Below are 23437 nucleotides of genomic sequence, written 5' to 3' on the forward strand. Positions count from 1 at the left end.
TCAACATGGAGAGTGGAGGAGAAGGAGTAAGGGTGGAAGAGAGGAGACCAGTGATGAGTCATCTGAGTTGCTGGACCTTGGACCAGGGAGCGGGATAAGAGGTGTGGATTGATTCCAGAAGTATCTGGAGCGTTCCATGGGCCGATGGACGGATGGATGTGGGAGGGGAGGGACTGGAGCAGAAAGGCAGATTCTGGCATTTTCCTGAGATAGGACACAAGGAGGACCTGGTTTGGTAGTGGGGATGAGGAGGCGGGCCTGGCCAGCTCCTGGGTGGGCAGCTCAGGTTAAAGAGGCCATGAACGATCTAGGTAAAGGTTCTGAAAAAGAGAAATAAAGGTGACATTTCTGCTCTACCCCCTTCCCAAGTCCCGGTGCCTTCCTTCTAGGAAAACATCAGAGAGTAAGCACCTTTGGTCCGGTGGCTGCCTGGGTATCACACTTGGCGTCCTTTCTCTACTGGCCCGACTTGTTCTACCAGCCCTAAGGCCTGCCACCTGGGGCTCTGGGTCTGCAGAGGCTGAGGCCGCCCCCAAAGCCCCCCCCCCCTCGAGCAGCCCCCCCCCCCCACTCCTCCCTCCACTTCTGTGCGTCTCCACGGGGGCCTCTGCCTGCTTTCTAGCAGCAGCCCTCACCGTCTTCCTCTTTCTTTCACCTTCTTCCATGGCAGCTGGTGTGGGAAGCGGGTGGAGATGCTCAACTCTGCAGCCGGTGGGCCCGGAAACACGAGGCCTGCTGTCTACCATCTATTGGCTGGCTCTGCTTGGCTGAGCAGGTGTGTCCCCAGCTCTAGGCACAGGGCTGGAGACAGAAGACTTGCCCTCTGGAGACCTCCCTGGTGGTCCAGTGGTTAAGACTTCACATTCCAATGCAGGGGCTGTGGGTTCAATCTCTGGTTAGGGAGGTAAGATCCTGCATGACTCATGGCCAACTATCCCCTGGCCCCCGCCAAGAAAAAAGACTCACGGGCTGGCAGGAAAGGGCACGCGGAGAGAAGCATGTATACAGTGAAGAGCACCCTTGAAAACCGCCTAGTAAGGCGCCATATTACAGACCCGCGAGACAGTTTCCTTTCCGAGTTGGAAGAGACCATCACTGATAAAGCTGCCAACTTTCACTTAGGAGCCACGTTGCACAAACCAACTTCCCACATCTGTAAACGCTGGAACTGGGCTCAACACCAAGAGAGGCCGGCTCTGGAAGGTTCCCAGGAACTGCCACTGACTGGGAAGCAGCAGGGCCAGGAGAATTCCTCCAACTCCTTCCAGGGCTGCAGGGAGCTCCACACGCTCACTGCAGTTATTACTCTTCGTTTTCTGCCAAGCGTGTATTGTTCTCGTGGAAGCGACGTGTGCATGACACGACTCTTCTATACTCTTTTCCATATGGCTAATCATGCCTGGCACAGGCCCCGCTGTTCAAAGTCCTGAAGGAGAGGGTGGATGAGAGGCCCTTCAGATCCCTGTTAATTGTAAGATCTAGTCTTCTCTTGGTGCAGTGCTAAAGAACCCACCTGCCAGTGCAGGAGATGAAAGAGATCCGGGTTTGATCCCTGGATCAGAAAGATCCCCTGAGGAGGAAATGGCAACCCACTCCAGTATTCTTGCCTGAAGAATCCCATGGACAGAGGAGCCTGGTGGGCTACAGTCCGTGGGGTTGCACAGAGTTGGACATGACTTGGCACTTCTAGATCATTTTCTATCTATTTATACACATATATGCATAATTTTGGCACCCCACTCCAGTACTCTTGCCTGGAAAATCCCATGGATGGAGGAGCCTGGTGGGCTGCAGTCCATGGGGTCTCGAAGAGTCAGACACGACTGAGCGACTTCACTTTCACTTTTCACTTCCATGCATTGGAGAAGGAAATGGCAACCCACTCCAGTGTTCTTGCCTGGAGAATCCCAGGGACGGGGGAGCCTGGTGGGTTGCCGTCTATGGGGTCGCACAGAGTCAGACACGACTGAAGTGACTTAGCAGCAGCAGCAGCATGCATAATTTTTACATGAATAGAAACATACTATACGTATTCTACAACTTAATATTTTCATTGAATAAAACCTTGGTTTTTTTCCCCACACATCAACTAATCCATAGTATGAATATTCTATAATATTTTGTAACCATCTGCCATTGTTAAGCATTTTTAATTGTGTCCAGTTTTGCTATAACAAATATAACTATAGTAAATGTTCTGTGTACATGTATCTTTGAATATTTATGTTATTTCTAGAAATAAATGAAAAGACATGGAATTGTTAAACATTCCAAGTACATACATCTGAATATTTATGTGTTACTTCTAGAAATGAATAGACATGAAATTGCTATAATTTAAAAATTTTGAAACTACCACTAAATTGTCCTCCAAAAGTATTTAATAGTTTTCACTCCCAACCACACTGTTCCTCAATACGATATCTTGGGCTTCCCTGGATTCCACCTGCAATGAGACAGACCTGAGTTTGACCCTTGCATTGGTAACATTCCCCTGGAGGAGGGCATGGCAACCCACTCCAGTACTCTTGCCTGGAGAATCACCATAAACAGAGGAGCTTGGCAGGCTTTAGTCCATGGGGTTGCAATGAGTCGGATACGACTGAGTGAATAAGCACACAGCACTACCACTAAATTGTCTTCCAAAAACATTTAATAGTTTTCACTCCCAACCACACTGTTCCTCAATACTATGTATTACCAATGTTTTAAATTTTTGCCAACCTGATATAAAGTTTTGCCAGATTGGCCAATCTGATATATATTTAAGTTCTGCTTCTTTGATACTAAAGAGATTGAATATATTTTCAAACATTTAGTGGCAATTTCTATTCTTTTGAGAAACTTGTGTATATTTTTAAATGTTTTCCATTGGGTTGTTTCCATGTTTCTTGTAGATGTTTCAGTTCAGTTCACTTGCTCAGTCGTGTCTGACTCTTTGCGACCCCATGGATTCCAGGCCTCCCTGTCCATCATCAACTCCTAGAGTTGGCTCAAACTCATGTCTTTTGAGTCGGTGATGCCATCCAACCATCCCATCCTCTGTCGTCCCCTTCTCCTGCCTTCAGTCTTTCCTAGCAACAGGGTCTTTTCCATAGAGTCAGTTCTTCACATCAGGTGGCCAGAATATTGTAGATGTTTAGGAGCTCTTTTATGATGGATATTAATTTTTCACTGTAAATATTTCTCATCTGACACTTGTGTTTTATTTGTATATAGTGTCTTTAAATCAGCAAGTTTTTTTCTTTTTTTAAGGATGCCTTCTGGGTAGTTAAGTTTTGCTCAAGTAGGTCTTCTCTGCCTAACAATTATACTTTTGTGGAATTTTTATTTTCTGCTAATACTTCTATAGCTTTACTTTTTATGTTTATCCCTGGAATTTCTACTAACTTATGATACAGACAGGGCTCTGGCTTTACATTTTTTCCAAAGGTCTTGGTTTCAGCTGTCTCAGTGCCAATTACTGACTATTCTTTTCATTTCCCACCAATTTGAAATACCACATTGATAATATATCAAATTCCAACATACACACATATCTCTCTCCCAATCCTGGTTTTTCCCATTGATCTACATGTGTATTTTAGCATCTATTAGGATCACAATTTCTTATCACTGTATCACTGTAGTATGTTGTGATGTCTGATATGAAACATCCACCATTGTCCACCATTTCTATCACCACCAAATATTTTTTAGCTATTCTTTTTTTAAAATTGGAGGATAACTGCTTTAAAATGTTGTGTTGGTTTCTGATGTACAATATCACTTTTTAAGCTATTCTTAAGCCTTTTTCTTCTATATAAATTTTATAAATGGGTCAAATTTCATTGAAAAAAATCTATGACTTAAGTGGGTTTGCACTGAATGTATAAGATAGTCTGAGCATAGCTGACAGCTCAGCAATATTGAGGCTTCTCATCCAAGAACACGAATGTCCCTTCATTTATTCTTGTTTTAAACCTGCATGTAGTGATTTACAGTTTTCTTAATCAGACTTTGCATATTTCTTAAGTTTATTCCTGGGTGTTATAATTTTTGTTGCTACTGTAAGTGGTATATTTTCCCATTACATTTTATGATTGGCTTTGGTAGTAAGCTATTAACTGCAGTATACTGGGACCTTGAATATGGATGCTTTAATGAGTTCTTTATTCGTTTTAATCATATTTAGTTGATTCTTTAGAATCTTCTATTCAGAGAAGTATTAAGGAGCTGCAAAGATAACATTTTTATATATTCCCTTCTAATATTAACCCTTTCTATTTCTTTTTGTTGTCTAATTTCACTGCTTAGAGTTTCCAGCACCTTGTAGGACTAAGTCTAACACTTGTTAGTAATTTTGAAAGGGAACAACTCTAAAATTTTACTGGTAAGCATAATGCTTGCTTTAAATTTCTGGGAGAAAAAGTCTTTATTAAGCTAAAGAGGTTTCCTTTTATTCTCTACCTAAGACTTATCAGAGATAACCTTTGAATATAATCAATTCATTTTCAATGTATTAAAATAGACTGTAATTCTATTCTTCACATAAAAGCCACCCTCTTTTGGCTGTAAACATCAATGACCATATACTTTATTCCACATAGATGGTGTAACCATCAGAAACCTCTGATGCCATTAAAGTTGGTGTATGTTAAAAATGTAGAGCTAGAAATATTTTGGGGAGCACATTAAAAAAAAAAAGCACATATTTAGGCTGTTGTTAATTTAATATGAATCCCTCACCTTGAAATCATCAGGAATGAGGAGTTTTGATGTTCGTAGAAAATTCAAGATATATCTGAACATCTGTCCATCTCTGTCAATGAAATAGTGCTGTTTGAGACTGTCCAAAACAATGGGCTCTGTACCATCAAAAAGTCTTCCGATTCTGTGATAGGAAAGAGGGAACAGTGAAGACAATTAGAATCAATCGTTCGGCCACTAAGACTGAAAGCTACTGTTTTGTGTCACTGTCAAAGGCAGCACTTTTGAAGATGGCAGTCAGGGAAAATCACCCACTACATAGTTATGGTTCCCTGAGAAGTGCTGGCCCCTGCTTGATAAATATCTCAAGACCAGACAATTCAAAAGAGTCGCAGGCTTTCTCAAGTAAATTCTATTATTCAGTGTCTTTTACCTGTAAAGAAGATGTTCCTGACATGGTGATTATGGCTAAGTGCTGTCACTTTAATGGAAGATCATGTCTTTCCCTCTGTGTTACTTAAAACAACCTTCTCTGCCATTAAAAAAAAAAAGTGTGATTGCTCCCAAGTGTCTTTTAAACAGAGTCTACAAAAAAAAAAAGTGCATTTTTGTTTTTAAGAAATCTGTTTTCTGAGATTTCCCTACCCATAAGTCCCATATTTTCTAAAAGTAAAGCAATGTCTATATGCTAACATCTACATTTAATTATAAAAATGAATCACTGAGACTATCACTCATTTAAGAGTATATGTTTTTCATTAACAATATGCAGTCTAGTTTCCTAGGTCTCAGCAAAAATCATTTGTAACAGCCAGGAATCATTATAAAATATAATCATTTGACCACCCAAAAAATATGACCTAGTTCTGGAACATAAGTGGCAATGGGTAATTTTTAAAAACAGGAATCCATAATATGTGTTTCCTGTTTACAGTTAACATTTGAAAAGTGTGCTATAGTTAAAGCATTTTGTATCCAATATCATTCATCTCTTTAAGGCAGGCTGAACCTATACACTTTAGTATACACTCAGTTAATAGAAAGTGGTCACATCTATACTATGAACAACTAGAGGGTTGGCTAGTGAAACATAAATATCCTGTATCAGAAAATAGAATTTACACACTTGAAATCTCTTCCTTTGCCAAGAGGTACATTTGACTTTCATTAAAAGTGTAGGCAGGAAAATGGTTCCATTTTTAAAGAAAAGATTTTTGTGGAACTCATAACAAGTCTCTCTCTGATTTGGAACACGATTTTATTGCTCTGATGATGATTTTGAAATCATTCATTTCCTAGTCTTATTTTTGAAATGGGACAGATATAATGCTAAATTGATAATTCCATCCCTCTTAATAAAATACACCAAACAAACCAACAAATAGGAAAGCTGCTCCCCTCTTTCCCAAGAAAGAATGACTTGTGAATGTGCTTCAATAACAATCTTTTAAGGATAATTAGAAAACTCCTGTCCTACCTGAAGGTAGTAGGTGCAAAGAAGAAAGCAACTAGTTAGTCAGATCATATCCTTAAAACCCAATATATTTTTCTCAACTACTGTTTTCATCCAACTTTCCATGAATTGAGGGTGATCATGTAGGGTGTAGATTACAATCATCCAAGGATTCTACCTTGCATGCTACCTTGTCATTCATTTCTTATAAACACATCAATCAAATGGTAGACTAGGCAACGAAGAGGCAGTAAAACTAAAACACCCTCAGTCACTTATTTGTAGTGTTTCCAGGACAGTTTGGTGCAGGATGGTAAAGAATGAGACTTGTTTGCCTGTTATTAAAACATTTTACTCTTCACTGTTAATGATAAATTTACAGTTGACAGTGGAAGAAAAGGGAGCTATATTTATTAACTGCTTTCTATATACCTTGCCCTCATCTAAGCACTTTATGTAACAAATCCATTATCCTCCTTTTAAAGATGAAGAAATAGGCTCAAAATGATGAGTAACTTGCCCAACTAGTTAAGTAGCACCTGGGGGAGTCGGGTACAGTCTGTTTGATCTTAAAGGGGCCTCCCCACAATGACTGGAATGAAAAGAATTACCACTACTGAATGAACACTTTAGGTCTAGAGATTTCATGTCTGTCTTAGATTTGTTTGTCAAGAGTTTTATAATGAAATCCAAATGTGTACACTGATTATTTTTGTGGCCTGAGATAAATTAATATCAATGATTACAAGTCACTTTACTAATGAGATGAAAAGTAAATATTTTATTCTTAAATAAATCCCAGGCTTTTAATTTTTAACAGCTCATTTTCAAAATCTAGGCTTGGAAGTGAGCCAGCACAGAAAGCGATCAAATAAATCTTCACGGAGTGAATGAGTAAAGGAGTGACTGAAAGAGGAGAGGAATGAGGCTTGGCCAGTTACTAGCTGTAATCTGAGCGAATCAACTCTACATCTCTATTCTTTTATAAAATTACCCCTTTTCTCGGGGTTGATGAAAAATCAAAAGGGGTCATGGCATGCTCAAAAAGACAGCAAAAGAAGGTACCCCAAAATAGCAAATAAAAATTTCTAGGAAAACAGCTCTTTGAAGCCTGAGGGCAGTTTAGGGTACAGGGTTTAAAGGAGTAAAAGGAACAATCATGGCTGAAGTGTATTGTTACAGACCTTTCCAAGATAGGAGAAAAGTGTCATGTTAAGTGGCAAGGAGATCCAGCCAGTCCATTCTAAAGGAGATCAGTCCTGGGTGTTCTTTGGAAGGACTGATGCTAAAGCTGAAACTTCAGTACTCTGGCCACCTCATGCGAAGAGTTGACTCATTGGAAAAGACTCTGATGCTGGGAGGGATTGGGGGCAGGAGAAGGGGACGACAGAGGATGAGATGGCTGGATGGCATCACCAACTCGATGGACGTGAGTTTGAGTGAACTCCGGGAGTTGGTGCTGGACAGGGAGGGCTGGCGTGCTGCTTGTTCACGGGATCGCAAAGAGTCGGACACGACTGAGCGACTGAGCTGAACTGAAGTGGTTTTTAGGATACTATCAAAACAAAAACCCCACCACCAGCAGATAACAAGAAACTGCACAGCTGCAGTTAAGAAGCGCCTTTACATCTGATTTAGCTGAAATAGCAAAAGATGCAAAGGCAAGAAGAGGGGAAGTCTGAAAGGAGACTCAGCAAGGGGACAGGAAGGTGGCTGTGGCCCTTGGGCGAGGCAGTGGGAGAAGAGAAGCTGGGAGGAAGAACAGGATGCTACTTGACAAATTAGAAACCCCTCCACGGAGCTGTCTGGAGTGCGGGTCAGCAAGGCCCGGAAGCTGCATGGCCCGGAACCTTCGCTTCCAGCTTGCTCCAGGCAAGCGAGGGCGCACTCTGCGGAGCCGAAGGCGGGGAGGGCGTGGCCTGAAATTGGTGGGAAAACCCTCCCCGCCTTTGGTGCCTCCTGTACCAAAGGTGGAAGCAGCATGGTTGAGCGGGAGCCGAGAGGCGGGGGAGGGCAGTCTCGGAAGGAAAAGCTCGTGGCCGAGTCAATGCATGCACATTCCTGGCTGCAGTGAAAGGCTCCTCAGAAAAGAGAGTCCCTGCGTTTGAGTCAACAAATGTTACAAGTAAAAAAAGGAGACACTGGGCTGATTTTTGCTACCTTTAATAGGAGGAAGGTTTTAAATTTGTGAAAACAAAGCGGAAGGGCAGGGTGGTGCCAGCGATCGTAAACTGGGGTCCTGGGTCGGTTTCAAGGTTGAATGTGCTGGGGAAAAGCATTGTTTGGCTAAGCAAATAGAGAGGAACATCGACACAGGCTATATTTCTTGTGGACACATGAATGGAGTTACAAATCAACTGTTGTGACTTGTAAACTGGTGCCTGAAAACTCTGTGGACCTGATTACAGTTTACTAACCTTGGAGAACATTCCTGTTTTTCAACTGACCAAGACCAGGCTGGCTCCAGATGATGTATGACTGCCTTTTTAAAAAAAAAAAAAAACCACTCACTGAACCAAGTGGCAGTACTGAGAAAAACTTCCTCCCACAGTTTTATTCTTTTGACATTTATTTTTTAACATTCTATTTTGGACAGTTTCCCTGTATGCCAAAGCAGGGAAAATAGGATAATGAACTCCCATGTGTCCATCCAGCTTCTAAAGCTATCAATTCTCGTTCAGTCTTATTTCACCTGTACCTCTCTGGATCCCTCTCCCCGCTCTGGGATTTTTAAAGTAAATTGTAAGGATCCTATCATTTTTATGTGCAAATAATTCATTAACTAGGGGATTGGGCTTCCCTGGTGGCTCAGATGATAAAGAATCTGCCTGCAATGCAGGAGGCCCAGGTTCAATTCCTGGGTCAGGAAGAGTCCCTGGAGGAGGAAATGGCAACCCACTCTAGTATACTTGTCTGGAGAATTCCATGAACAGAGGTTACAGGTCACAAAGAGTAGAGGATTATAAAGGTTCACTTAAAATACACATTAATAGACATTCAAATGTGCTCCTCTTTCTTGCTTTTTAGAGTTAGATGTCTGTTGATTATGCTGCAAATAATGCAGCCCAACCACCAAGGAAATTAAGTTCCTTTTGGTGAAAAGTTAGTCTGCTTTCTCACTGTGGCTTCCCTTCTCTCCAGCATTAAAGAGTGGTCTTAAATGAAAGAGACCTAGCTTAGTGTGAATATTAGTCACTAAGAATTTATTTTTTCTTGTGTATTCAATCATTTATAGGACTTAAGTTCTTTAATGTAACTGTGACTCAGTTCCTTAAGAATTTTGCTTTCCTGGGAATTCCCTGGCGGTCCAGTAAGTTAAGACTTCCCACTTCCACTGCAGGCAGCATGGGTTCAGTCCTTGGTTAAGAAACTATACATCCCACATGCCATGCTGCATGGTCCAAAAAAAAAAAAAGAATTTCTCTCTCTTTTTTTTTAATTGTATAGTCACTCAGTTATTTGTTCATTCTTTCCACCAATACTCACTCAACCTGATCATGTGAAATACAGGGAATGCAGCGGTGAATAAACCACACTCTTGACTTTCATGGAATTTAACAGTCTGTGGGGCTGGGAATGCAGATCAAGTGGTGTGACTGAGTGTGCAGTGGGTATGCAGAGTGGGCTGTGGGAGTACTCAGGGAAGAAAAAGAAAGTTCACAGGAGAGCCTGAATGATCAGCAGAAGCTGGTACAGAGGTGGGAGCTAAGGTTAGATAAGAAAAGACAGGTGTAGGGAAGACTCAAAGGCTTGAAGGTGGAAAAAAACACTGCCATATGATTACTCTCCACTAGGGCACAGAGACGGGCCAACTGAAAAATGAGACGGGCAGCAGAAATCAGACCATGAAGAGCTGTGTTACCAGGTCAAGGAGTTTGGGTTTGGTTTGGAGGGCGATGGGGACTGATGTCCGGCTATGCTCTCAGCAATGTTTAGGAAAAGAGCAAATTTAGAAGTGAGAAAATCAAAACACTATCTCTGAGATCACATCTCCCCACAAAGGCAGCTTGCAGTTTATCCAAGTCCTGTCTCCTTTCCCTTGTTTCTGACTACGTCATTTGTATAGAGCAGTGCTTCTTAACCCTGGTTGCACAGTAGAATTACCTAGGGACCTTTTAAAAAATACAGATGCCCAGTGCCGGATATTCTGATGTAACTATTGCTCAGGGTTTAGACCCCAAGCATCTGCATCTCTTAAAACGCTCCCCGAGGAAGTTTAATGAACTGCTGAGTTGGGAACCAGTGCAAAGGCAGATGAGCAGAGAGAATAAAGAAGAGCTAGTCAATGTTGTCAATCTGAAATAATCTCAAGTTGGTCATTCTGTCACCCTGAACTGTCACAGCATGTTTTCTTAATTAGCCAGCCACATTTTTAGAGGTTAAGGATCACCAGCATGACCTAGATCAACCTCCCATTTTACATATGGAGAAATGACTCAAGAATGCACAGCTGGCTAGACAGAGTTGGCAGACCCACCATACTGCCCTGCCCCTGGAGGAGGGGGATGGACAGAGGATGGTCACATTCAAGTCTATGAGGATACCTGCTCTAATGCTAGTTACTATCAATTGAATATTACTATATGCCAAAGAAGGAGCTGCCTGCTTTATGGGCTTCATTTCATTTCATTCTTACAATGATCCTGTAAGGTGACCATATTATTCCCATTTCACAGATGAAAACACTGAGCCCACAATGGCCATCACTTGGCTCAGGCTCCAACCTAGGTCTCATTCTAAAGCCTGTGTTCTCCTTTTCATTTCTAATAAAACAAAACAAAACCCTAAAACAAGCAAGAAGACAACAAATGAACAACATCCAATGGGAAATGCAGTTTTTATATAATTCAATAAGACTCTGCTAGTGCTGCATGTTATCTCAAGAAAGCTTGATTATTACCAGCTTTGTGGGGAAGTTATCATTTACTTAACAGCTGAGAAAAAGTTGAAGCTCAGGGAAATTGAACCAAACCAAACCAAACCGAACCAAAACACCCCAAGACTTCAGAGGTTACTTTCAAACTGTTGGTACAACTATGACATAATAGGGGCATAAGAATAGATGGGAAAGTCAAGATTCTTAGGACAACGAAAACTTCTGGGTTAAGGCGTATACCTGAAATGGCGTATTTCAACTCCATTTACCTTGAGTTCTTGCGTCCCATTACGTGCGGTGCCCCTACATTTAATTCTGCCAACCCCTCTGTGGGAACAGTCACTTTACAGCTAAAGAAATTGAGCTTGGAGATGCTTCCAACTCTTCTGAGCTCCATCCACCCAGTGGTCCTTGTGCTGTCTGGTGAACCCCACGCCACATGAAGCACCATGGCAGGCAACAGAGCACCTGGCCCTACTTTACCAGAGGCAAGCAGGTTAATCCTTTCAGCTCTTCAGAGGAGCTGGTGGACACATGGTAATTACAGGGGAGGGAGGAGGGAGGACAGGGGCCTGTGGGCAGTGCCCATGGTAGGATTAACTTGCTCAGGGAGGGTGGAGAAGACCCTGCCCAGGGGTGGGGTTGAGAGCTAAGTGCCAAAGACACACTGAGGGATAAAGATGGTGAGAAAAGGCAGGACACGGGTTGTGGAACCTTTCACCCACTCAGCTCTCCTTTGCCAAGAAAAGCCTTTTCTTCTCCACCTCTGGGCTTCCAAGCCATGGAATATATGGTTTGAACTTTAGGAAAAGGTTTCCTTTAGTTTTCAGTCCAGATTTATTTTGCTGGTGAACCGTTTCAGAGGCAATATCCAAGTGACCTCTTGAGCATTACCTTTGGTGGGCATTTTTAAATTATAAAAGCAATAACTACTCATTGTTAAAAACTAGAAAAGCACAGAGGATGAAGAAGCAGCAAAATAGAAAAGCAATCTGTGACGAGTCCACCAATCAGTAGGATATTACTTTTTAAAAAAACCTGATTTACAGCCTTTTTCTATTGAATAATTTTGTTTTCAGAAGCACTGTGGCTTCATACTTTTTTGAGCCTACTAACCCAAGTTCCCTGATAGCTCATTTGGTAAAGAATCCACCTGCAACACAGGAGACCATGTTTCGATACCTGGCTCGGGAAGATCCGCTGGAGAAGGGATAGACTACCCACTCCAGTATTCTTGGGTTTCCCTTGTGGCTCATCTGGTAAAGAATCCGCCTGCAATACAGGAGACCTGGGTTCAACCAAGCTTCTGTCCTAATATTTGATACCTAAGGAAGACAGCAGATGAGATAGAGGGCTGGGGGAAGATGTGTGTTTGTGCAGATGTGTAAGTGTGTGGGTGGGAGTGAGTGTCTGTATTTGTAGGTGTGGGTACATGAATGAGAGGTGTATAGGAAGCTGTCCCTGCAGTGGAACCTAGACTTGGAACAGCAGGGAAGGAAAGAAAAGTAGAGAAAAATCAGCACTGGGACTTCCCTGGTGGGCCAGTGGCTAAGTCTCTGAGCTCCCAGTGCAGGGGGCCCAGGTTCGATCCCTGGTCAGGGAACTAGATCCCACATGTAGCAACTAAGAGTTCCCATTCCACAACAAATACTAAAGATCCTGCGTGCCAAAACTTAAGACCCTGCAGAGCCAAATAAATTTTAAAAGTTTTGTGGTTTTTGTTTTTTTTTTTTAAAGAAAAATCAGCCCTGCAACCAAAGGATCCCCTTCCCTCCTTTCTGCTGGGATGGGAGAGTAGGGAAACAGAACAGGTAGAAGGGAAGAGAAATGCTGGGTTGATACCAGAAACCTTTTGAAATGCAGGGGTCTTCATTTCATATTCTATTTTTGCATATTTTTAAAATTAGTTTTTATTATAGTATAGTTGCTTTGCATATATTTTAAAATGTCCATAATAGGGAATTTCCTGGCAATCCAGTGGACTCTGCTGTCTCACTACCAAGGACCTCGATTCAATCCTTGGTTGGTGAATTAAAGTCCCACAAGTCATATGGCCAAAAAAAAGAATAATATCCATAATAAAAAGTTTTTCTTAAAATGGGGAGAGGCGATGCTATGCTGGGTATTATTATAATGTAAAAAATCCCAAAAAATGAAAAACACCAGTCAACTCACTGTTAGAGAATCCTTACTTATTGAACAGCATTTAATTTGCATATAATTGTTTACAAAATTTGAAAAATAGTTGTGTAGAGTTTCCACACTTGGGAAGTTTCATCGATATTTCAGGAACACAGATAAAAATGAATTCAGAGCTTGTTACAGAAATGGACAGAAGTAATTTAAAAGAAGAGAGAAAATACCTTCTAAGGAAAGGCAAACAAAACAAATTATATCTACTTATGAGGAAGTAATGTTTCCAGTACCTGTTCCCTGTGGCAGCATCATTTTCTTAAATGATTCACAGAGCTGAAGAAAGCAGGGGAGAAAAGAAAGGCAAGTTTAAAATGTAAAAAAAAAAATATGAGCGCACCAGCAATTCTGGCACTCAGCGTTTTGGAGAATTGCTAGTTGACAGCAATACCGATGGCTTCCGGGGGAGCCCAGGGCCACTGTGGGGGAGGGGGAGCTAGTCCTTCTCATGACGCACAGGGAAAATTTTTTAAATTAGAGAGTTACTTTATTTGCTTACTATAAAAAATGTATTATAATTAACTTGATTGTTTTGAAAAAACACCACTGGAATTTACCAAAGTAGGCTTTCTATTCCTACATTTATTGAATGCTTGTCATGTTCCTGGGTACTCTGCTGAATCTCTTATTTTTTAATTTAATTTTTTTAAAGATTTGATTTTTTTTGGAACGCATGTACACCTGTGGTGGATTCATGTCAATCTATGCCAAAACCAATACAGAATTGTAAAGTAAAAATTAGAAATAAATAAATAAATTAAAAAAAAAAAAATAAAGATTTGATTTTTTTTGATGTGGAACCCTTTTAAAGTCTTTATTGAATTTGTTATAAGGCTGCTTTTGTTTTGTGTTTCGTTTTTTGGCCCCTAGGCATTCAGGATCTTAGCTCCCTGACCAGGGATAGAACCTACACCCCTTTCATTGGAAGGTGAATTTACTCCTGGACCACCAGGAAAGTCCTAGAGCCTACTCAGATGAGCATGATTCGGGCCAGCTGGGTGCTACAGAAGGACAAAGGACAGGGTCTAGCCAGCCTGGGACAGGCAGGGAGGGCTTCCTGTAGGAAGCAAGGCTGGTACTGGGTCTTCAGGACCGCCAGGCATAGAGAGAAGGGCACAAGGGCTTGGAGGAGGGATTTCAGGAGAGAAACAGCGTGAAGAGCGCCTCTCTCAAAGCGTTGGCCTGAGTGGAGCAAGTGATGGCACAACAGCTTGGGTGCCGTGCTTTCAGTCATCTCTCAGGAGCCCCTGGAAGTTCAGCTCTGACTCAACAGACCTGCTGGAATCCTGGCTTTACCATCTTCAAGACCAAATTGGTTTGAGTTTCGATTTCTTCATCTGAGGAAGGGAATAATAGCCCATCCAAAGGATTTTTATGAGGAAAAAATGGATGTCTGACATGAGCTACATTTACTGAGTGTCCACTACCTGCAGGGCGCCAGCTCTGCTAGGTAGATACCATCACTTGGCATCTTACAAGTGAGGACCCTGCAGTCAGTTAACCAGTGTGGAGGCAGCAGGGCCGCTCGGAGCGGCTCTCTTCCTGCCCAGTGATTCTTCTGCTTCTCGGTCAAGCCTGGGCTCAGTCAGTGCTGACAGATTTTCATACCTTGGACAAGATGTGCAATGCCAAAACAGAATCCAACTGCACAGAAAATCCTGTTGAGCACCTTGATTTGGAAGACAATGTTTTAGATCACTTGCTCTTTGGTTTGAACAAGTGTCTGTTTTCAAATGGTTTCTGGGGTTTACCACTACTTTTTAAGACCAGGCCTGGATTAGAGCATCACTGTGTCTCATGGGAGCCCACTTTGGTATTTTCGGCTCTAGTGGTTTCTGCTTCACCTTCCCCTTGCTTTCTCTGGGGGCAGGCAAGCCTGCACGTGTGCAGAGGTCTCTCCCCAGCCCACCCTCACCCTCCTCCCCACTGGCTGTTCTATATTTAGAGATATTTGTGACACACTCCTGTTTTCTCTTGATTTAAGACTCTAGAATATGTTTTTCAGTTTAAAATATAATTACTATTCAGAGAAAAAAAGGTTATAATAGCTAACATTATTTGAGTTTCTGTTAAGTGTGAAAATGTCAGTCGCTTGTGTCTGACTCTTTGCAATCCTATGGACCAGACCGTAGCCCACCAGGCTCCTCTGTCCATGGAATTCTCCAGGCAAGAATACTGGAGGGGGTTTGCCATTCCCTTCTCCAGGGGGATCTTCCTGACCCAGAGATCAAATCTGGGCTCCTGCATTGCAGGCAGATTCTTTACCATCTGAGCCACCAGGGAAGCCCAAGTTTATGTTAGGAATGCTGCTAAAAACTCTGTGGATTAGCTGATTTAATCCTCACCACAACTCGAGAGTATGTACAGGTGATATTGTGATGTGAGTAGTGGAGATGCTGAGGCGTGGAGCCACCAGATCGCTAGCTGAGGGTGGCTGAACTGTGCAGCCTCCCATCCTGGAAGAGTGAGGGCCTGCCCACTCTCATTGCCATCCCCAACTCTCAGTGTTCGTCTGTTCCAGAACTCCAGCTCCGGCACCTTCTGCCAACCGGTCTGCATCTTGCTCCACTCGTTTTCTCCTTTCTGGTTTCTCGTAACATAAGCAAACCCTGGCATATGTTCCTGCTGAACTTAACCTACTGTTTTAACATTTATTTTTAAATAATAATAATAATTTTTGGCTGTGCCATACAGCATGCAGGATCTTAGTTCCCCAACCAGGGATCCCACCCATACACTGTGCAATGGAAGCGTGGAGTCTTAACCACCGGACCATCATGGAAATTCTTAACATTTTTTTGAGTGATCTTATTTCCCAGGATTCTGAGTATCAGCAGCCCCAACTACTGGAGTGCCTTCCTCTGTGACTGACTCCTCCATCTGTGTCATCAGTCTCCCTCATATGGGGAAGGGACTCAGCCCAGCCCCCTGTGACTGTGGCCCCCCAGTGGCCCCCCATTCTCTCCAGCATACTTGGAGACTATCAGCAACAGGATGTGGACTGGAGCCTCTTCCCATTTCCTCTGCTGTCTTACTACCCCAGCCTGTTGGAACTGGCTCATAGTATATCACAGCAATCCTTTCAAATAAAAGCCTCTTATTAATTATATGATACTATGAGAGGGCTATGGTGAAGCCAGCTGTTTTTTTTTTTTTTTTAATTCAATTTAACAGTGTTTTCCTACTTGTAATGGGGCCAGCAAAACGGCAGTTTACAACAAAGCATTTACATATTTTGCATAGTACCTAAATGTGGAAAAACCAGAGGCTTCACACAGTGCTGGATAAAACAGAAAATAAAGATGAAAAATACAATTTTCTATGTAAATGCTTTGTGAAAACTTAAAAAGAGATGTACGGAAGAAAGTAAGTGAATCTATACTGACTCCTCTGTACCCCTTTCCTGCTCCTACACACACACACAAACACACATACACCCCCTCCACACACACAGAGAGCCATTCCTGACAGTGTTCAAAGGTCTTATAACAGCATCATTCAAAAACTCAGGAGGACTGAAAGGTGGTTAGATGAATGAAAATGAATTATTCTGTCACTGTATGACTTCAGAGTGACTAGGAGGCTTAAAAACACTTTCACAAACTAGGCTTTGAGATGATAAAGCCAAAAGGGAGGAGATTTAGCCCCAGGACTGTGAGTTATGCCACCTCAGAAGCTAAGAAGGAAAGAAAGCTGCTAACCGGACAAGAGCCATATTTACACAGCTTCAAAAGCATCTAAACCTTTTAAAGAATATATAAAATATCCATACCACCCTTTGTTGAAAACACCGTTCAATTATCTCTTCAAATCATGAAGGATGAGGTGCCTGGTTAGCTTTGTACTCTGAGAGGCTTAAGATTTTGAATTTATGTTGTAAGATTATTTACACAGTCACTAAATCAAAAGTGACATGTGAAAAATATGAAGTTTTTATCAGCTCATGATTCAAAGACAACATTCTCGGGTGTGGGGAATTGAGAAATCAGGAGGGTGCTTACTGACGGCACCTGCCTTTGGCTGCACCAGGGTCAACAATGCGTCGTCATAGGTGTGTGTGTCTTGTGCAACTGGCTACGCCCTTCTGGGACTCAGGCTTGGTTTATCACAGTTTAAGAATTTACCCAAAGGCACCAAGCCGGTCCATAGACTCACTGGGAGGTAGGTGTATCTACCAATGTTTCTCCTCATCCCTTCCAACACAAACCACAACCAAGTCCTGACCTACAACACATTTAAAGAAAAAAAAAGTCTCTCTGCTAATGACAAGATTTTCTCATGTTTCCTCTTCCTTACTGTGATCATATAAATGGAACAAACTGCAGAAGTCACTTGATACCACTGTTTCCCATATCTGTTGCTCCCATAACTTTTTACTTTCGAGTCTTGAGGGAAAGTGCGCTAAAACCAAAGCTGCTTTTTACAAATAACTACTTTCTCAAAGTTTAAAAAATCTACGTGAAGTATTACAAACGTGTTCTTTAAGCGCCTGGCAGGATATGTACTTGGAAATACAAACTGTATCATGACTGTTGGGTTTTTGTAAGCATCACAGATTGTTTGCTAGAATGGAGACCAACTTCAATTGCACTGCTCACAGCTCCCTAAGTTCATTAGGCTGTTATAACCTTGTTCTAGTTCATTTTAACATGGATTAGACAGTAAAGAATCTGCCTGTAATGCAGGAGACCTGGGTTCCATCCCCGAGTTGGGAAGATCCCCTGGAGAAGGAAACGGCTATCCATTCCAATATTCTTGCCTGGGAAAGTCCATGGATAGAGGAGCCTGGCGGCTACAGTCCATGGGATCTCAAAGAGTCAGATATGACTGAGCGACTAACACTTTCACTTAACGTGTCCAGCAATCTTCTCCGAATTCCATCCTTCATGCCACCTTATTCCTTTTGCAATGTATCATCAAAATGATTATGTTGTGAGGAAGTACCTTCCTCAGCGTCCCTAAGATTATGGGTTAGCCAGATACACTTAAATGTATATCCTTCCTTTTTTCTTTCCCCGGATTAAAAAAAGAAAAAATGAGAAAAGGAAGAAATCTGAAGGTGAAGAGAATCTGTAGAAGTTTTATGGAAAAAAAAAAAACCTTGATAAAGGAGCTTTATATGTTGTCAGAACTGGTTAAGATTGGAACACATTTTAATATGTAAAGTGGTACAAAGTTAGAATTTGGTTTTCTGTCAAGAGGACAAAGTTTTCTTGGACTATTGATCTGATTTTTTCCCCTTTTTATTGAAGTATAGTTGATTTACAATGTTGTATTAGTAATCTGCTTTTTATAAGAGATTATAAAATTTCTTTACCTTTAAGTAGTCTGTATTTGCCTTTGAAATCTTTTACTGTCACTAGGCTAAATGAATAAGTATTATTTCACAGTGAATAGAAGGGGAAAAAAATCCTTCTTTTTTTCTTTGACGCTGACTGTTCTGCACCGCTTCAAGACTAGAAGTTTCATTTCTGAGGTAAGGTCTGAAGCCCTCAGGGCCTCCTAAGCTGTGTTTTTTTAAAGTCAGTTTTTGGAGAGGTGGCCGGGGCCTAAGCCCTCACAAGGCCAGGTGGGAGCTCTGAAGCACGTTTGGTTCCAATCATTGAAACAAGTTTGGGCAAGTTGAGATTTACCTCTAGTTATGAAGCCCTGTGAGTCGGGTGAGGAAGGCCACTGTTTGAAAGTGGCGGTTAGCTGATGTGCACAGTGGTCATTTATCTTCTGAATATGGGACACAGTAAGAGAAGTTGCGCAGGAGTGAAAATAATCATTACCACCAAAAAAGATACACAGTGAGGTCATTACTAAGCAAACCGACACACGGTGTCTATGTGGCAGCAGAACGTTATCCAAGTGATGGTATCATTTCTACTGACTCTGTCTTGATTAGATTCAGACAGTCCAGCGAAACCCTGTTACATCTGTGGGACCAATTTTTTTTTTTTTTTTAATGTTTTTCTGGCAAACGGAATTGCCACCCAGTTGGAACTCCTAGGTGTCTGCCTTGGGAATAAGCCTACAGGAAAAGCATATGCCCGTAAGGGCACAGCTGACTTCTCATCCCTCGCCACCTCTCACACCCTTCATCCTCCCACCAGGACCACCCTGGGCACAATGGGAAGCCACATGTAAAGCCTTATGTACCCACTTCAGCTTGCTGCTTTGCAGACAGATTGTCACAACTTTCTATCTCCAGGCACCTTGAGAGTTACCATTTGGAAGCAGAATATTAATAATTCATCGATTTGAGACAATGAATCCTGCATTTCTAATGAAAAGAAATGGCATTTTAATATCAGTTATTTATATATCAATAATAGAAAGAACTGCCAGACATGGAAACGGACACATCTCGCACCACAGCTCAGGCTTCGGCCGAGGACATGTGGGTGTCCAGTGGACCCATAAAGGATCCTTCACTGTGACTTTCAAATTTTTTTTTGTTTTTAAGTCCTCAGAATTTACATGCAAATTGTAACACCATGTGCTTTTGTTTTGAATAAATGCTTCTCTTTGGAAGGGGAGAAAAGTTTAGTTTCTGCATTGGCTTCATAAAAAAGGATCCTTCAACTTTAGAATGACTTATACATTGCTTATTCCAGCCAAGAATACATATAGCATATACACCTTGCTGTGTTCTGATACAGGGAGATACAGAGAGTTTCTCTGTAGACCACAGCAATTTCGGAAGATGGTATCAAGACCAATATGGTAGACACAAGCAGTGGGGTGTAATATTCTACTGACAAAGCTCCCTATGGAGCCAAAATGTAGTCTGTCTTTTGGAAATTCACCTAAAATTAATGTTGGTTCTCCTTTGCCATGAAAAAGCTCTCGAAGCACTCAACCAGAATCAGAATTATGTAACCAACAGAAACTAAAGGGTTTGGGGAACCAAAGTCGTGGGAGATTTGTGAGCTGGGTTGTGTAAAATAATGTTGATAATTTTAAGCCCTTTTAATGGAATTGTTCTCAACAACACAGTAAAGCGGAGCATATTTGTCACGTTAACCTTGGATGAGATGACAGGAATCTCCTGTGAAATACCTACAAATTAACTTTTTCAAGTAAGTAAATAGAATATATAGTTCATTATAAAAGTACTTTCTTCAGGAAATAGGAAAATATGATTATAAACACAGAGCAAAATCGACATTGGTGTTGCTCAAGGACATTATTCATTGTGACAGATGAAAACGAGCACAGTCCGTATTATAGTCCCAAGTGCTGAGAATCAAGAAAGACTCAATAAGAAAAGCATCGTGCTAACAACGTGTCCCTGGCCCTGCCACCGCCATGTCCACCAGGCTGCAGGTGGATGCGTTCATGTTTTACAATCCTCTGCAGATCTGGGGCCCACACTCTGAGATGTAGGTGGATCACCCGGATGTCAGTGGAAACTGCTCATTTCCCTCACATCCTGGGATACACATGGGCGGAGCAGAGGAACCTGTACCATTTTTTCCCCAAGCATCTGGAGATGACCCTGATCTGAGAGGTTCAGGGAGGAAGTTATCAGTGGGAGGAACACATTCTGAAGGCAGGGGTTACCCTTCTGTTCATCTGGTTCATGGGTGTCTGGGTTATGACCAGACTGATGGATTCCCTTCTCCTTCTTCTTACTTTTTCGATTCAGGGTAATTAGACTAGAAAATCCCTTTCTAGGCTCTGCTTTGAAGAGAATGGGATGTTAATCTTTGCTGCCCAGATTGGACTAGGCCTGCTGTTAAGATCTGACATCACTGTAGCATCTGATGATTCAAAATGTGGTTGAGCTGAAGCAGCCCTGAGGTGGTTAAGCTGCTCCAGCTCAGAGCAAAACTCATGCCACTCAACAAAGCAAAACTCATTCAACAAATATTTACCCAGCATTGCCAGGCACAGTGCAAGTAGCTGAAGACTACTGGTAGACCTATTATTTTACTTAAAACCTGAAGGGTAAGCTTAGGGGGCATGTTTTAGGAACACATTTTAAAAATCTTTAAAATGATGTTTCTGATGGGTGCACACACGTGTTTTGCATAGGGGTGTGAATGTGAGATAGTCTATAGCATCTTGTACTCAGGTTCACTGCTTTAACAGACAAGAAGGAGCCCAGCAGAGGTGGTGAGTAATGCATCAGTGGGCTTAGAGACCCCTAACCTGATGAGCAGCCTTACCTGTCCTGGCATCCCCTAGACCATTTCTCCCCCTTGGCACAGCATGCCAGGGCCAAAGCTGGTCCCTGAAAGTTTTCCTAATGGATTTCTCTTCACAGGGACAACCCAGCAGCCATCAGCAGGTGGCAACGTCACTGGTCCAAGGCCAACTTTGCCCCTTGCTGTGGGAAGGGTGTGTATGCTGGACATAGGGCATGGAAAAAAGAGCCTCCTGAAACCCAGCAGCAAAGAAGAACAAGACTCGTTTATCCCACTATCCCATCTAAGGTGGTGCTTTTCAGGCTTCTTCAAGTCATGACACACAGAAATGGATGGCATGGTATTTGGACAATCCTGGGCCACATGCTCACAGCAGGAGACCCTCATGGGAGCTCCAGCACCCAGGGGTCCCACATGCCCAGCTAATGCCGGGTGAAGGCCACTTGAGAATAAAGGAGCTTGAGATATTGTAGGTGACCTGTCCCCTTGGCCAAAGCCCACCTTTAGAACACAGTTCCAGAAGGTGGAAAGATGGACTGCATGGCTAAAGGTGGGAAGCATTAGCAAATCCTACGCCCAGGCCCTGCTCAAGGCCAATGCAATCAGAACCTTTGTGGGCAGGACCAGGTTTTCTTTTGCAAGTCTCAGCTGATTCTAACATGCCACTAAGGTTGAGAAGCATGGCTCTGTTGTGTTGTTATTGTTATTCAGTTGCTAAGTCATGTCCAACTCTTTGTGACCCCATGGACTACAGCACGCCAGGCTTTTTTCAGCCTGGGTCTTGGGTCTTTTCCAGTGAGTCAGCTCTTTGCAACAGGTAGCCAAAGTATTGGAGCTCCAGCATCAGTCCTTCCAATGAACATTCAGGGTAGATTTCCTTTAGGATTATCTGGTTTGAACTCCTTGCAGTCCAAGGGACTCTCAAGAGTCTTCTCCAGCACAGCTATCCAAAATCATCAATTCTTCAGCCATGACTTTAAAAGAATAAAAGACAACCTGGAAACTAATCCTATCACCATAAAACCCGAGACTGCAAGCCATGTGACAGAGCTGTTCTTCTGGGTTCCCTTAACCTCCTGCTCTCCGCCCGGGTGCCTTTTCCTTGCTTTGTCAGCAAAAGTAAATAAATAAATAAATAAAAGAATAAAAAACCAAGGTCCTGGAGCCAGAGGGAGCTGGAATCCTGGTCCTTCCCCCATTTGCTGAATAAGGGTGAATGCACTGCTGAGCCTTGTGGAGCTGTGTGTTCTTATCTCTTGAATGAGGTCAATAACAGGCCCTCCTATAATGTTAAGACAGCATATGGAATGGTGGAGGTAATGAACCCAGGCCAGCTTTAAATGTAATTTTCTATTTTGAAAAGCTTCACTTGATTATTTGACCTTCATTGTTTTGAAGCTCTGGCCTCTGGGTACAGTATTTTACCCAATAATTAATTCACATATTAAGCAAACTCTTGAATGTCCACTGTGGCTCACCTGATACTAGGTACCAAGGATTCAAGCGTGAGAACTAAGTTAGAAGGAGCTTTCTGAGGAGGTTTCCATCTAAGTCGAGGCTGAGTGCTTGGCAAGTGAGAAGTTATTAAAAATTGAGATGGGGCTTACAGCCCTGACCCGAGTTGTTTCACTCTATAAACACCCGGTGTTACTCTCTGCCCACTGTCACTGCTCTGCCATCAAAGGCTCCAGTGCTTCTTCTGTGTCTAAGGATTGGGCTAAGGGATCCCAGCCTTGTTATTATTTGCCTGCAAGGGCCTTCTGCCCACGTTTGTTTTGACCATCTTTTAACTCTCTACTTCGTTTAACACCAAATAAAACTTCAATCACCACCAGATGCAAAAATATAGAAAATGTACCAGAAACAGCATTATGGTTAACATAACTAGCGAGGTAATCAGGACATGATGGAAGGGGCTGGAGCTGTTCCGTACCCACGGCACGGCCCAGACAACAGACATGACCCTGAACTTCCCCCGCTGAGATGAAGGGTGAACGTGCTTATCTGCCACACATTAGGTAACAGGAGGTGAATCACAGAACGCAGAACAGGCCACTGGGACCTCCCCGGTGGTCCAGTGGTAAAGGA

At 42.4% G+C, this 23437-nt stretch overlaps 1 protein-coding gene across 4 annotated transcripts in view; it reads right to left on the reverse strand.

The window, feature by feature from the left end:
- Positions 1–23437, reverse strand: part of KCTD1 (potassium channel tetramerization domain containing 1) — a 207589-nt gene that overhangs the window by 18438 nt on the left and 165714 nt on the right. For all 4 annotated transcript variants that reach the window (XM_040264771.1, XM_040264773.1, XM_040264774.1 and 1 more), the window contains exon 3: positions 4729–4873. In XM_040264771.1, the coding sequence (XP_040120705.1) occupies positions 4729–4873 (145 nt within the window). The remainder of the gene's footprint in view (positions 1–4728; positions 4874–23437) is intronic.

The sequence above is a fragment of the Oryx dammah genome, unplaced genomic scaffold (genome assembly GCF_014754425.2).
Source record: "Oryx dammah isolate SB20612 unplaced genomic scaffold, SCBI_Odam_1.1 HiC_scaffold_22, whole genome shotgun sequence".
Classification (NCBI taxonomy): Eukaryota; Metazoa; Chordata; class Mammalia; order Artiodactyla; family Bovidae; genus Oryx; species Oryx dammah.